General features: G+C 44.4%; 1 protein-coding gene across 1 annotated transcript in view; it reads right to left on the reverse strand.

Annotated features, from left to right (window-relative positions):
- Positions 1 to 15190, reverse strand: part of LOC115082548 (inactive serine/threonine-protein kinase TEX14-like) — a gene marked incomplete at its 3' end in the record, with an annotated part of 85406 nt that overhangs the window by 47341 nt on the left and 22875 nt on the right. Inside the window, exon 3 of the mRNA XM_029586767.1 lies at positions 14691 to 14884. Within this exon, the coding sequence (XP_029442627.1) occupies positions 14691 to 14884 (194 nt within the window). The remainder of the gene's footprint in view (positions 1 to 14690; positions 14885 to 15190) is intronic.

A 15190-nucleotide genomic window follows, 5' to 3' on the forward strand; every position in this document is an offset into this window, starting at 1 on the left:
TTCCAACACAATTCGGCTTTAGAAAAAATCTAAATACGGAAATAAGCAAGTTTGCTTACCGAAAACGGTGTTTCTGTAGATAGCAGGATGAATTAGCCATGATGTCTGGGAAGCGTTGCGACCCGAAGTAGGCGGAGTCTCCTCAGCTAGTAACAGAGCTTTGACTCTGTGCGGCTGCACGGTGGTGTTCCTGCGCGGTTCCCTCTTCTCAGTTTCTTTGTAACCAAGCGAGAGGTAAGGTATGTTAGTGTGTCCTGTAGGTGATTGTCTAGGGAGGAGGGAAGGAATGCATGTCTAATTCATCCTGCTATTTACGGAAAAGCAAAATTGCTTACCTTGTAATAGGTGTTATCCCAGGACAGCAGGATGTAGTCCTCACATATGGGTGACATCATTGATGGAGCCCTATTGCAGAAAACTTTCTGTGAGGCCACTGAGCATGCCCAGCATGCCATGATATTCTCTGCCACAGGGGTCTCTCTTCAGTCTCGTATGTAGCAATAAGCTTTAGCAAAAAATAAAATAATAAAATGTATCGGACCCAATTCCGCGGAGTGGTGGGTGGTTTTCGTGAGGACTACATCCTGCTGTCCTGGGATAACACCTATTACAAGGTAAGCAATTTTGCTTTATCCCAGGACAAGCAGGTTGCTAGTCCTCACATATGGGTGATTAGCAAGCTAGAGGCTGAGTCATTTTGTAGTGAAGCAACAGTGAAGTATTGTTGGTGAAAATGAGGCGCCGAAGATCACAGCAGATGGGATGTAGAAGGAGTTGGGATTAAACTGGAAACAAGTTCTTTAAGACAGATTGTCTGTAGGCTGAATTTTGTCGTCCCTGCTTGTCCAAACAGTAATGAGCTGCAAAGGTGTGAAGTGAACTCCATGTTGCTGCTTTACATATGTCAAGAATTAGCACTGAACGATAGTGTGCTACTGAGGTTGACATTGCTCTTACTGAATGCGCTTTAACTCGCCCTTGGAAAGGAAGGCCTGCTTTTTCATAGCAAAACTGTATGCAATCTGCTAACCAGTTGGATAGAGTATGTTTACCCACTGCTTTACCCGGTTTGTTTGGATCATAAGATACAAAGAGTTGAGTGGATTTCCTGTGGACTGCAGTGCGGTCTAAGTAAAATGCTAGCACACGTTTACAGTCCAAGGTATGTAAGGCTCGTTCTTCTTGGTGTGAATGAGGCCTTGGAAAGAATGTGGTTAAACTATGGATTGGTTCAAGTGGAATTCCGTAACTACTTTGGGAAGGAATTTTGGATGTGTATGGAGAACCACTCTGTCATGTAGGAATTTTGTATAGGGTGAGTTCGTGACAAGTACTTGTAATTCACTAACTCTTCTAGCTGATGTAATGGCTATGAGGAAGATAGTCTTCCATGTGAGAAATTTAACATCACAGGAATTCATGGGTTTGAAAGGAGAACCCATGAGTCTTGTTAAGACCAGATTCAGGTCCCATTCTGTGACTGGTGGCCAAACTGGTGGTTTAAATTGAGTCAAACCTCTCATAAACCTGCTGGCAAGAGGTTGTATGGATATTGGTGCATCTCCCATCTTGTAATGGTAAGCTGAGATTGCACTTAAATGTACTCGTACAGATGAAGTCTGGAGACCAGAATCTGAAAGATGGCATAAGTAGTCTAGTAGAGAAGTTGTGGAACAGGAGAAAGGATCAATATTCTTTTGTATGCACCACAAGGCAAATTTTTTCCTTTCGAAGAATAGTTCTTTCGTGTTGAAGGTTTACGTGAAGCTATAAGCACTTGAGAGACATTGGCTGAAAGATTGAGTGGTTGTAAAATCAAGCTTTCAACATCCATGCCGTCAGGGATAGGGATTGAAGGTTGGGATGGCGCAACCGACCCTCATCCTGAGTTATGAGAGTGGGAGCTACACCCAGGCGAATTGGATCCCTGATCGAGAGGTCTAGAAATGTGGGAAACAATACCTGTCGAGGCCAATACGGGGCTATGAGTATCATGGACCCCCCTGTCCTGTTGTAGCGTCACCAAAGTTTTGGTTATTAGCAGTATCGGAGGATACGCGTACAGAAGGCCTGAGTTCCAAGGGCGAGCAAAGGCGTCCTTGGCTAGTTGGTGATTCTTTCTGTATAAAGTGCAGAATGTGTCCACTTTTTGATTCAGGTGTGATGCAAAGAGGTCTATTGTTGGTTGTCCCCAACGTTGAAATATCCTGGTCGCTACTAAGGGATCCAGGGACCATTTGTGTGGTTGGAACTGACGACTGAGTCAATCCGCAACTACATTGTGAGTGCCTGCCAGATAAGTGGCCCGGAGAAACATTGAGTGTGTTAGGGCCCAGCCCCAAATCTGTGCAGCTTCTTGACAAAGGAGATACGAGCCCGTACTTCCCTGTTTGTTGATGTACCACATGGCTACTGTGTTGTCCATTTGGATCAGAACAGTTTTGTGTGAAAGGCAGTCCTTGAACGCATGCAGCGCATAACGTATAGCTCGAAGTTCCAGGAAATTGATTTGAAATGTTGCTTCGAGTTTTGTCCAAGTACCTTGGGTTTGGAGATTGTTTATGTGAGCTCCCCAACCCAAGGTGGATGCATCTGCAGTTAAAGTTATCTGTGGGACTGGTTGTTGGAAGGGTAGGCCCTTGCGCAAATTGTCCTTGTTCACCCACCAAAGTAGAGAAGAATGTAGCTGGTGGGTCACTTGAATTGGAGAGGACAGTGGTTGAATGGCTTGGATCCATTGTGATCTTAAAGTCCATTGTGTTACCCTCATGGCTAACCTTGCCATAGGAGTGACATGAACTGTGGATGCCATGTGGCCTAGTAAGGTTAGAAACTGATGAGCTGTTGCTTGTTTCTTTGAGTGAATCGAGTTTGCCAGTAGGGAAAGTGTTTCTGCCCGATCTTCGGGTAGAAAAGCTTTTGAGAGGATGGTGTTCAATTCTGCTCCTATGAATTGAAGCAGGTGAGACGGAGTGAGATGGGACTTTTGATAATTGATGAGAAAGCCCATGGAGTGAAGTAGAGTAATTGTTCGACTGAGAGAAGCCAGAGCTCCTTGTTGAGATTGACTTCTGATGAGCCAGTCATCTAAATAGGGAAAGACATGGACACTTTCCTTGTGCAAGTGTGCTGCTATTACTGCCAGACATTTGGTGAATACTCTGGGAGCAGAGGCAAGTCCGAATGGCAGTACTCTGTATTGGAAATGTTGATGACCCACCATGAAGCGCAGATACTTGCGATGAAGAGGGAATATTGGAATGTGAGCGTAAGCGTCTTGAAGATCCAGAGAACAAAGCCAATCTCCTGTTTGAAGAAGAGGAAGCATGGTGTCTAGAGAAACCATCCTGAACTTTTCTTTCTTTAGAAATTTGTTTGAATTTCTGAGGTCTAGGATGGGATGTAGGCCTCCGGTTTTCTTTGGAATGAGGAAGTAGCGGGAATAGAATCCTCTGCCCTGCTGAGTCCGGGGCACCGACTGTACAGCCCTGGCTCTCAGAAGGGTGGATAATTCTACTTGCAATTGGGTTATGTGATTTTCTGTTAGCGAAAGAGGTCTCGGAGGAGAATCTCTTGGAATGGAGAGGAAATTGAGTTGGTAACCTTGAGATATTATTGCAAGTACCCATTGGTCTGTTGTTATTTGTAACCAATGGTTGTAGAAGTAGGATACTCGGCCTCTTACTGGAAGGTCTGGATGAGGATTGAAGAGATGGCTTCGGTCTCTGGGAAAGGCCTCAAAAGCCAGCAGCTGGTCCCGTCTGTGGCGGAGGTTGAGGCCTAGCAGCCCTGGGTTGTCTGGGTTGAGCTCTTTGTTGTGGTCTTGTAGAACTGCCCCTTGATGTTGGAGGGTAATAACGCCTCTGTCGATAGAAGGGCCTTCTAGGTTCTTTTCTTTGAGGCCGACGAGATGACTGTGTAGCTGGATCCTGCGGAATCAATGAAAATTGACGCAGGGTTTGTGTGTGCTCTTTTAATTGAGCAACCGCATCTTGCACCTTGGGACCAAAAAGATTATCACCAAGCCATGGGAGGTCTACTCATTTTTCCTGGACTTCAGGCCTGAGGTCCGAGGCTTTAAGCCATGCCCAACGTCTTGCACTTACTCCAGATGCCGCCACTCTGGATGCTGTCTCAAACCCATCATAGGCAGCATGGATTTCGTGCTTGCCAGCCTCAAGTCCTTTGTGAATAATTGCTTGGGCTGCTTCTTGATATTGTTGTGGCAATGATGGTATAAATTCTTGCATCTGTTTCCACAGATTTCTTTGATATTGAGTCATATATAATTGGTAAGATGATATTTTAGTATTTAACATGGCTCCTTGATAAACCTTTCTTCTCAGGGAATCCAAGAATCTGTGATCCTTTCCTGGGGGAGTGGAGGAATGTGGTCTTATCCATTTTGATTTCTTTTGTGCGGATTCTACCACCACCGATTGGTGTGGAAGCTGTGTTTTTTGGTAGCCAGGAACAGACTGCACCAAATAAGTTGTGTCCATTTTCTTATTTACAGCAGGCACTGAGCATGGGTGCTCCCAAAGTCGATGCTGTAAGTCCAGGAGGACGTCATGGACAGGTATGGCTACTACTTGCTTTGGAGGATCCACAAATTGGAGAACCTCCAGCGTTTGTTGCCTTGAATCTTCCTCCGTCACCAAGGTGAAAGGTATGGTGTCCGCCATATCCTGGATGAAATTTGTAAAGGATAAATCCTCCGGTGGAGATTTCTTCCTTGGGTCTGGAGGTGAAGGATTTGACATAAAATCTTCAGAGGAAGTGTCTGTATGCCCATTGTCCCAAGTATCGTATGGATCTTCTTGATGAGGAGATATTGGAGAAGATCTAGGTGGGCGAGGAAGCCCTGAAGGACCTGGTTGTGGGTCATCGAGGGGTATCCCTTCAGGCCGTTTTTCTCGGGGCTTGGGAGGAAGAGCACCGACTACTTCGTCAAATCTCTTCATGAGGAGTAGATATAGTGCTAGCTCTGGATGCCCTGGGTCCCCAGGCGTCATTGGCATCGGGTTCGGCATCGAAGATGGTGTCGGTGTCATCGATGATCATGCTGGTATCACTTTAGACTGTGGTGCCGGCATCGGTGCAGGCACCGGCATCGATGGAATCATCGGCATCTGTGTAGTCACCGGCTTCGGTGGGATCACCGGCATTGGTAGTAGTACCGGCATCGGTTTGGGAACTGGCATCGGTGAAGACACCGGCATCGGTGAGGATGCCAGAATGGACATCTGCTGCTTAAGGGCCTGGAGCACCGCTTGCCGTTTGAAATCAGACAATTCCTGCGATACAGCTGGTGCAGGCAGAGCAGCTGAACGCAGTGGCGGTGGAGACGTCGATACTCCTTCTACAGAGCCCTGTGGAGGTTTGACTACTGGTGTTTCTTCGCGAGGTGAAGGCCCTGGCATCGAGGATAGTGGTGTTTCCTGAAGTTTTGGTCGCTTAGTGGTCGGTTCCTCCGGGGAGAGAAACCCCATCGGTGTCGATGTCTATGACGGTGTTTCGGTCGGTGTTCGACTACTGACCTCGTCGATGCTATCGATGTCGTTGGCGATGGATGGTCTCCTGACCCTTCCGGACGACGTTTTTTCAATATTATTCATTTTGAGACTCCGGCCAGAGACAATTTTGTCGATGTCGAGGGAGAAGGCAAAAGCTGTAGATGGAATAGATGTTCCATCTTCTCTTGGCGAAGTTTTCTTCCCTTCGGAGTCATTTCTGCACATTTAGGGCAGGTTGTGACATCATGTTTGTCCCCCAAACAAAGGACACACTCGAGGTGTGGGTCTGTATTGGACATTGTCCGATTACAGATAGGACATTTTTTAAATCCGGTAGCCATTTTCAATCGACAGCCATCGATGAAATGAGGGAAAAATTATGAGAGAAAAAGTTTTTACTCAAGGAGTAAAAATGAGACTACGATTACTCACCAGCCGGTGGAAATCTGAGAGATCCCTTGTGGGAGAAAATGAATGAGAAAATAAGTGACTTTTAGTCAGCAAACACTGTGAGAAAAACTCACAAGGCTCCTGCTTCGCGATGCCTACAGCAGCGCGGAAAAACGAAGACTGAAGAGAGACCCCTGTGGCAGAGAATATCATGGCATGCTGGGCATGCTCAGTGGCCTCACAGGGCCAGTCAAAAGTTTCTAGAAACTTTGACAGAAAGTTTTCCGAAATAGGGCTCCATCAATGATGTCACCCATATGTGAGGACTAGCATCCTGCTTGTCCTGGGATAACACCGTTTACGGTAAACAAACTTGCTTTTTCCCGTCGATAGCAGGGCTGAATTAGCCATGCTGTCTGGGAGTCCCAAGCTCCCCGGTTGTGTCCATGTGTAATGTTTTTGAAGGTTTGGACAACAACCCTTGAAGTAGTAGACAGTCTCATAACTTTCGTGTAGTTGATAAGACTGATGTGCCTAGTGCTGCATCAGAGGTCATTTGTTGTTGAAGGGAATAGTGAGATGTGAAGGTATGAATGGAGGACCATGTTGCTGCCTTGCAGATATCCACTAGTGGAACATTGTTTAAGTGAGCAACTGATGCTGCTGTGGCGCGTATCTGATGCGCCTAAGGCTTACTTTGAAGTTTGATGGAACATTTATTGTACCAGAATAAAATGCACTGTGATAGCCAACTGGCTATAGTCCTTTTCGAAACGGGTTGGCCCGGATGATTGGGGTTAAAAGATAGGAACAATTGAGAGTGCCTTGAAGTGGACTGAGTCCTTTGTTTGTACTAGGCGAGAGGTCTTTTATAGTCTACAGTATGTAGAAGCTTCTCTCGTTCATTGGCATGCGGCTTTGGCATAAAAAAGGGGAGAGTGATGGTTTGATTTAGATGGAAAATGGAAACCACCTTTGGAAGAAATGTAGGGTGAGGTTGGAGAGTCACTTTATTATGGTAAAATTCTAGATAAGGGGAGTAGTGAACTAACGCCTGGAGTTCACTGACTCTTCGTGCTGATGTAATGGCTACTAGAAAAACAGTCTTCCATGTTACATATTTTATGTAGCTGGTGTCCATTGGTTCAAAGGATGGTAGCATAAGCTGCTCTAATATTACGTTGAGATCCCATGGTACCGGCGGTTTGGTCACCGGTGGACGAAGTCGTAGCATGCCCTTCATGAATCTAGATATTAGTGTATGACTCGATATAGGAAGGACGTTATGCTGGTCATGAAACGCTGCTATAGCACTAATGTGAACTCTGACGGAAGTGGTAGCTAAACCCGCTTCGTACAGGGTGTGTAGATACTGTAGTAATTGAGAAGCGGTAGCAGAAAAAGGATTTTTGTTCCTAGGAGTGCACCAGGTTAGATAGCGATGCCATTTGCCTGTATAGTTACGTCTGGTGGAAGGTTTCCTGGATGCAATGAGGATGTCTTCCACATGTGTGGGTAAATTAAGGTAATTCAATACCTGCCATTCAATCTCCATGCTCTGAGATGAAGCGATTGATTCATCGGGTGAAGAAGAGAGCCCCCTTCTTGCGTCAGAAGGCGTGGGTGGTTTTGAAGCAGTATTGGTGGGCGTATGGAAAGACGCATCAGATACGCATACCATGGTTGCCTTGGCCATGCTGGCGCGATGACTATCATGTCCACCACATCGTGTATGCACTTCTGAACTGTCCGAGAAATTAGTGGAATGGGAGGATACGCATACATCAAAGCCTTTCATCTATGGAATGAGGAAGGCATCTGGGGCGAACCGTATGCTGCTGGGATAAATGGAGCAGAAGGTTTGAACCTGTCTGTTGCTTTCTGTGGCAAAGAGATCTATTGACGGAAAACCCCATTGTTGAAAAATGTTTTCCGCTACTTCTGGATTCAGGGTCCACTCGTGTGCATGAAAGACTCAGCTTAGACGATCTGCTGTTATATTGTCTAGGCCTGGAAGGTAAGTGGCCTGGAGGGAGATTTGGAACTTGAGCGTCCAGTGAAGTATTCGAAGTGCTTCCCGAAACAGTGTCCCGAAACAGTGTCCATAAACTTTGTTTATGTAAAACATTGCCACCTGGTTGTCGGTATACACCATGAGGATTGAGTGTTGGACTTGAGTGGAGAAGGTTTGAAGTGCTTTCCAGATCACTCAAAGCTCTAAGAGATTGATCTGGTACATAGATTCTTGGGTAGTCCAAAGACCTTGTGTTTTCAGGTCACCTAGGAGGGCCCCCCAACCCTTCCTGGACGTGTCCGAGGTGAGCGTAAGCTGATGTGGAGGTAGACGGAAGGGGGCTCCCGTTGATAGGTTGGAAGGAGAAAGCCACCAGTGAATGTCCTCCTTCACTGAGTTGGTAATGTGAATTTTGGAGCTGAGTGGTTGTAGAAACTGGGACCACTGTGTCTTTAGTCCCATTGCAAGCGGCACGTGTGAAGTTTGGTGTGGGGAACTATGTAGATGGCTGCCGCCATATGCCCCAGAAGTTGAAGGATCTGGCGTGCAGATGCTTGAATTTTGTTTATTAGGTTGTTCGCTAAAGTCATAAGAGTGCGCATTCTGTCTGATGGGAGATATGCCTTCTGTTCTATCGTATTGATGAGAGCACCTACAAACTGAAGTATTTGTGTAGGTTGGAGTTGGGATTTTTCGAAGTTGATCAGGAATCCCAACGTTTGAAGGCAATTGATAGTGCGTAACGTGTGCTCCTTGAGTGTGGATGGATCGGAAGCCACTATCAACCAATCATCCAGATAAGGAAATATTTGGATCGATATCTGTCTGAGATGAGCTACCACCACTGCTAGGCATTTCATGAATACCCTGAGGGCTGAGGAAAGACCAAAGGGGAGAACTTTGTATTGGTAGTGCGAATTCTGAATTTGAAAACAGAGGTATTGCCAAGAGGAAGGGTGAATTGGAATATGGGAGTAGGCATCCTTCAGGTCGATGGAACATAGCCAATCATTGGGTTGCAACAGAAGTAGGATGTTCTTGAGAGAGGTCATCTTGAATTTTTCCCTCTGAGTGTGTTGGTTCAGGAGACGGAGATCCAGAATAGGACGTAGGCCCCCTGATTTCTTTGGAATGAGGAAATATTGGGAATAGAATCTCTGATTCTGAAGTTGAAGAGGGATTGTTTGTATGGAATTCTGCAGAATCAGGTTGGTTAACTCTGCACTGAGGGATGCTGTATGGGAGGGTATAGTTCGTGTTGAAGATCTGTGAGGAAGAGGTGGAATGGATTTGAAATTTAGATGGCAACCTTCTCTGATGATATTGATAACCCATTGGTCTGAGGTAATGGATTCCCAATTGGTTAGGAAGGATTGAAGGCATCCTCCAATGAAGTCTGGGGGTGGTGGTGGCTGAATTGCACTCAAAAGGATGACTATGGCTGCTTCTGTTGTGCAGCCAGTGCCTGTTTCTGTTGTCTAGGCCTTCCCCTTGTCGGAGCCTGGGGTGTAGACCTGGAAGAATTATATGGTTGTTGTCTATACTGAGTAAAGGGTCGAGAATATGCCTGTGGGTAACACAGACGATGGTAAAATGGTTGATATCTCTGTTGATGTTTTTGTGATTCTGATGTGTAAGTAAGCGATTGTACCACTGCAGTTTGCTCCTTGAGATGAGATACCATATCCGTAAATTGGTCACCAAAAAGATTGTTTCCCACGCATGGAATATCTGCTAGCTTTTCATGGACGTCTGTTTGAATAGCACTGGCTTTTAGCCATGCAAGACATTTGGCGGTAATGGCCATAGCAGAAGCCCGTGTTGTTGATTCAAAAGATTCAAAAACGGATCGGAGGAGATGCCGAAGACCTTCTTCTAGGTCTAGAAAAGGTTGTGGAAGGGTGTTGTCTTCCAAGATGCAACAAGAGAACTCCTTGCTAACTTGTCTTAGCAGTGGGCCGGTCAGCTTAAGTACACCAGCGGGTTGACGTCATCGGGAGGGGACGCCCCATAGGTTCCTGCCATGACTTATACAAAATGAGGCCCTGTGCGAGTGCCTAGGTGATTCCAGAAGTAAGATGGTGGTCGGAGCGCCAACGCTGCCCTGGGGATGCCGGGGAGGTTGGCGTTGGCTAGCGGAGGCCGCCATTCTTCCCATGATTGACGGTGCAAGGAAAAAAAGAGGTGAACACGAGAGGTCGCAGGTGCCTGCGACCGACGGGCGCAACACATTGAAATGAGTCCCCAACCTTGAAGCAGCAGTTGTTAAAATGTGGAGTATCAATAGGGGATGAAAACTCTGACCAAGAGGTTTTTCTTCTTTACACACCATTGCAGGGAATATACAACATAATTAGAAATATCTATTCTGCAAGACAGTTGGTGAAGGTGTTGGTTTCTTCTGAGTTTAAGGTGCCATCACACTTGTCTCATGTTTTGTAATTGCTATGTGTTGCCAACATTCTCATTCGGTGGAGGGAAAAGTAATGGAGTCACTGTTGAAAGAGAGAATAGTGAACTATCTACGGTCGGGAGAATTGCTGGACCAGAGGCAGCATGGATTCACTAGGGGAAGATCCTGTCAGACTAATCTGATCGACTTTTTTGACTGGGTAACCAAGGAATTGGATCAAGGAAGAGCACTCTATGTCATCTACTTGGATTTCAGCAAAGCTTTTGACACGATCCTGCACAGGAGACTGGTGAATAAAATGAGAAGCTTAGGAGTGAGTGCCGGCCTGGATTGCAAACTGGTTGACGGACAGAAGATAATGTGTGATGGTAAATGGAACTCTCTCTGAAGAGAGAGCGGTTTTAAGCAGTGTACCGCAAGGATCGGTGTTGGGACCGGTCCTGTTCAATATCTTTGTGAGCGACATTGCGGACGAGATAGAAGGTAAAGTTTGTCTTTTTGCGGATGACACTAAGATCTGCAACAGAGTGGACACGCCGGAAGGAGTGGAGAGAATGAGTCGGGATTTAAGGAAGCTGGAACAGTGGTCGAAGATATGGCAGCTGAGATTCAATGCCAAGAAGAGCAAAGTCATGCATATGGGGAGTGGAAATCCGAATGAACTGTATTCGATGGGGGGAGAGAGGCTGATGTGCACGGAGCAGGAGAGAGACCTTGGGGTGATAGTGTCTAATGATCTGAAGTCAGCGAAACAATGTGACAAGGCGATTGCTAAAGCCAGAAGAATGCTGGGCTGCATAGAGAGAGGAATATAGAGTAAGAAAAGGGAAGTGATTATCCCCTTGTACAGGTCCTTGGTGAGGCCTCACCTGGAGTATTGTGTTCAGTTCTGGAGACCGTATCTCCAAAGAGACAGTGACAAGATGGAGGCGGTCCAGAGAAGGGCGACCAAAAAGGTGGATGGTCTTCATCAAATGACTTATGAGGAGAGATTGAAGAATCTAAATATGTACACCCTGGAGGAAAGGAGGAGCAGAGGTGATATGATATAGACTTTCAGATACTTGAAAGGTTTTAATGATCCAAAGACAACGACAAACCTTTTCAGTCGGAAAAAAATCAGTAGAACCAGGGGTCACGATTTGAAGCTCCAGGGAGGAAGACTCAGAACCAATGTCAGAAGTATTTCTTCATGGAGAGGGTGGTGGATGCCTGGAATGCCCTTCCGGAGGAAGTGAAGACCAGAACTGTGAAGGACTTCAAAGGGGCGTGGGATAAACACTGTGGATCCATAAAGTCTAGAGGACGTGAATAAAGAGTGGGTGGCTCGCAGGAATGACGGCTACTACCTGGAGATAATACCCTTATTCAATAAACATACACACGGTTAATGTGACTCCAACATTGCTCTAAGCTTCAATGGCAAGAAGAAAAGTGGAGAAAAGGATTTGCATTCACAAAAAAGCGGGGAGTAGCTTGCTTGTTATGGCAGCTACTACCCCAAATGAAATAAGCCTGATACTTCACTTTCAATGCATAGCTCTCTGCTTCAACGGCAGGGGAGAAAGTCTGATACTTCAAGCATATCTAGCATAGCTCTCTGCTTCAACAGCAGGGGAGAAAAACTGATACTTCACGCATATCCAGCATAACTCTCTGCTTCAACGGCAGGGGGGAATGAAGAAAAGTGGATCTATATACAGAAAACAACCAACAAGGATTGGATTATTTAGTCTGGGTAAACACCCTAACTAATTAAGCTAGATATTTCACTTAGATGCAGTTCCAATACTGCTCTCTCATTAATGGTGTGGGTGGAAGGGAAATAGAACCAAAAGGTTACTAAGAGCCAAGAGTAACAGATAAGTATGAGAGAAAAAAAAAGTGTGAAACTTGCTGGGCAGACTGGATGGACCGTTTGGTCTTCTTCGGCCTTCATTTCTATGTTTCTATAAAAGATCTGGCAGTCACTCACTGGCAACTCCAGAGAGTTGCCAGTGAGTGACTGGCAGCTCCAAGCGCACGACTTCCGAACAGTCCTTCAATCAATTATCTTCTCAAGACTCGACTACTGCAACTCTCTCCTTCTTGGCTTCCCTGAAATCCACCTCAAACCCCTCCAAGTTCTACAAAACGCCGCCGCCAGAATCATTACTAACAGCAGAAAATCTTCACATATCACACACACTCTCAAAGAACACCACTGGCTCCCCATCACACAAAGAATCCAATATAAAACCCTCACCCTCATACACAAAAAACTAAACAACGACGAAATGAACTGGCTAAACACCTCAATACACCCATATTCCACACAAAGAAATCTCAGGTCCTCCAACACTGGACTTCTCTCTGTCCCCAATTGCAAAGCTGCTCACCTCAATGCAACCCGCAAACGAGCCATATCCATAGCAGGTCCCTCCCTGTGGAATTCCCTCCCCCCCCCAGCTCAGAAATGAACCCTCATCGCAAATCTTCAAAAAACATCTCAAAACATGGCTGTTCATAAAAGCCTTTCCACCAGACACTTAACCCACCCCACACGCACCTTACCCTTCCCAAATAAATCACACCCCCTCCTGATCCCCCCCTGACCCACCCACACACCCCTGCTCCCCACCCTACACGCCACTGCCCACTCTCCACCAACTATTATACATGATTTATGTTAAATTACCTATACCCCCCTCCTCTCCTCAATTATTTAATCCCTCCTGTCACTTAAGTCATATCTGAATGCCTGCCATGTTATTGGGAACATTGTTACCATGTTATAAGGGTACCATGTTATAATGTAATATAGTTATATTTTACCTTGTTACTGTTACCATGTTATAATGTAATTTAGTTCTAGTCTTAATCTACCATGTTATAATGTAAAATAGGGTGGTCCCCGCCCTATCTCTAAGTTTCCTGTGAACCGATGTGATATTTCGATCGAATGTCGGTATATAAAAAATAAATAAAATAAAATAAATAAAAATCTACTAATATAAAAGGGTTAGAGAAAAACATAGATTCTATTGCAGGGAAAAGTCAGCAGGATATTTTGGTTATTCAAAATGTGGTTAAAAAATCTGAAGAAAGAATTAACAACCTAGAGGATACTGGTAAAAAGATTTTAGAATTTCATGCAGCAGTAGTAAAAGATAGAGAATTATTATCTAGGCATATTGAGACCTTTGAAAACAACTCTAAATGTTTAAATCTACGCCTACTCAACTTCCCTCGTGTTGTTGGGGAGGTTCCGATGGAAACGTTAAAAATTTTTTTTTATAGAAGTGTTGTCTTTTTCTGAAGATGAATTACCTATTATAAGTTTCTGTTACTTCTTACCTAAGAGAAATTCCAATTTAAATACATCAGAGTTGCCCTTTCAAGGGAATCTTACAAATTTTTTAGAAAGTTCCAATAACCAAATAATAGATCGGGGCATACTATTGGTTTCCTTTGTAAATTTTCTTGACCTGAATAAGGTAATGAAAAAATATTTTTCCAAATACCCTATCTTTTTTCATGACAATATAGTAAAAATTTTTCCAGACCTATCATTAGCTACGCAGCTTAGGAGAAAAGGGTTTTTGGTCTTCCATCAGGAAGTTATATCTATGGGATACTCGTTTATCCTGCGATTTCCCTGTAAATGTCTAATAAAGAAACAGCAAGATACTTTCATTTTCTTCTTACCCGATCATTTAAAAAATTTTATTGAACAGAGAATAGCCACCTCTTCCCCACTGTCTAGTGAATTAGAGTAATTATATACAGTGCAGAACTGTAAAATGTCATGTGTTTTAATGATATGATTTCTTGAGAATCTCCCTATTGTTTACCATGCCTCTTATTTCCAGTTGTCATAAGGTAACAGTTTCTATTGATTATGTCATAAATAAGTAAGATTACTTAATTAATAATTGGTGAAGGTATTAAGTTTGAAGGGATATCAAACTGTACCGAGTCTATTGTTTATTTTACTTTCTGTATTAAATGTGGAAAATCAATAAATATATAAATTTAAAAAAAATTCATAATTTCTGCACAAAGGAATGATATTCTGGAATTGGAGATAGTGAATTTTGTCATGTCTTCTGGAACTAAAATTGACACTGATCTCTGTGATGCAGGAGAAAAAACAACTTGTCTGCACCCAATATCCCCCCCCCCCCCCCCCCATTCTGCTCCTGTAATTGTTGGAGCAAAACCTTAATCTTATTACTAAAAACAAAAAAGTAGTAATGCAGTCTAGAATTCCCACCAAATTATCTCTCTTCTTCGTAAGCAGAAGAGTCTTCACTACCCTATAGATCTCTCTACTAGTTAGTAGACTCAGCTGATCTTATAATAGCAGTATACTTACGGTGTCCCAGCCTGAAGATAAATGGCTTCCAACGGAAATGCAAGCACTTTTCTCACAGGCTGTAGCAAACGTGCTTGAACTTGTTAGGGGCAACTCCAGACTGTCCCAGCAGGAGGTATCCACAGTTCTAGCCTCCAAACTGTGTGCCTTGGTACCCTCTTTGTAAAGAATGATGTTGGAAACATTCTTTTCTCCTAAAAAGTAAATAAATTACTTATAAAGTTAGGCATCTAAATCCTTTGAAAAGTGAACTCTATGGGGTAATTTTTAAAAGGAATTATGTGCGTAATCAGGCTTTTGAAAATTGCTATGATATATGCTATTTAATTGTCAGTAGGTTTTACTTGCGTAAGTACACTTTAACGGGCCGATTCAGTATGGTGCACTCAGCCGAGTGCACCTTTAGCCCCGGTTTGGCTGCACGTTTTCCACGCGCTATTTTTACCCCTTATACAGTAAGTGGTAATAGCACATCGAAAACGCGCGGCCAACCCCCCTGA

Source organism: Rhinatrema bivittatum, unplaced genomic scaffold (assembly GCF_901001135.1).
Source record: "Rhinatrema bivittatum unplaced genomic scaffold, aRhiBiv1.1, whole genome shotgun sequence".
NCBI lineage: Eukaryota > Metazoa > Chordata > Amphibia > Gymnophiona > Rhinatrematidae > Rhinatrema > Rhinatrema bivittatum.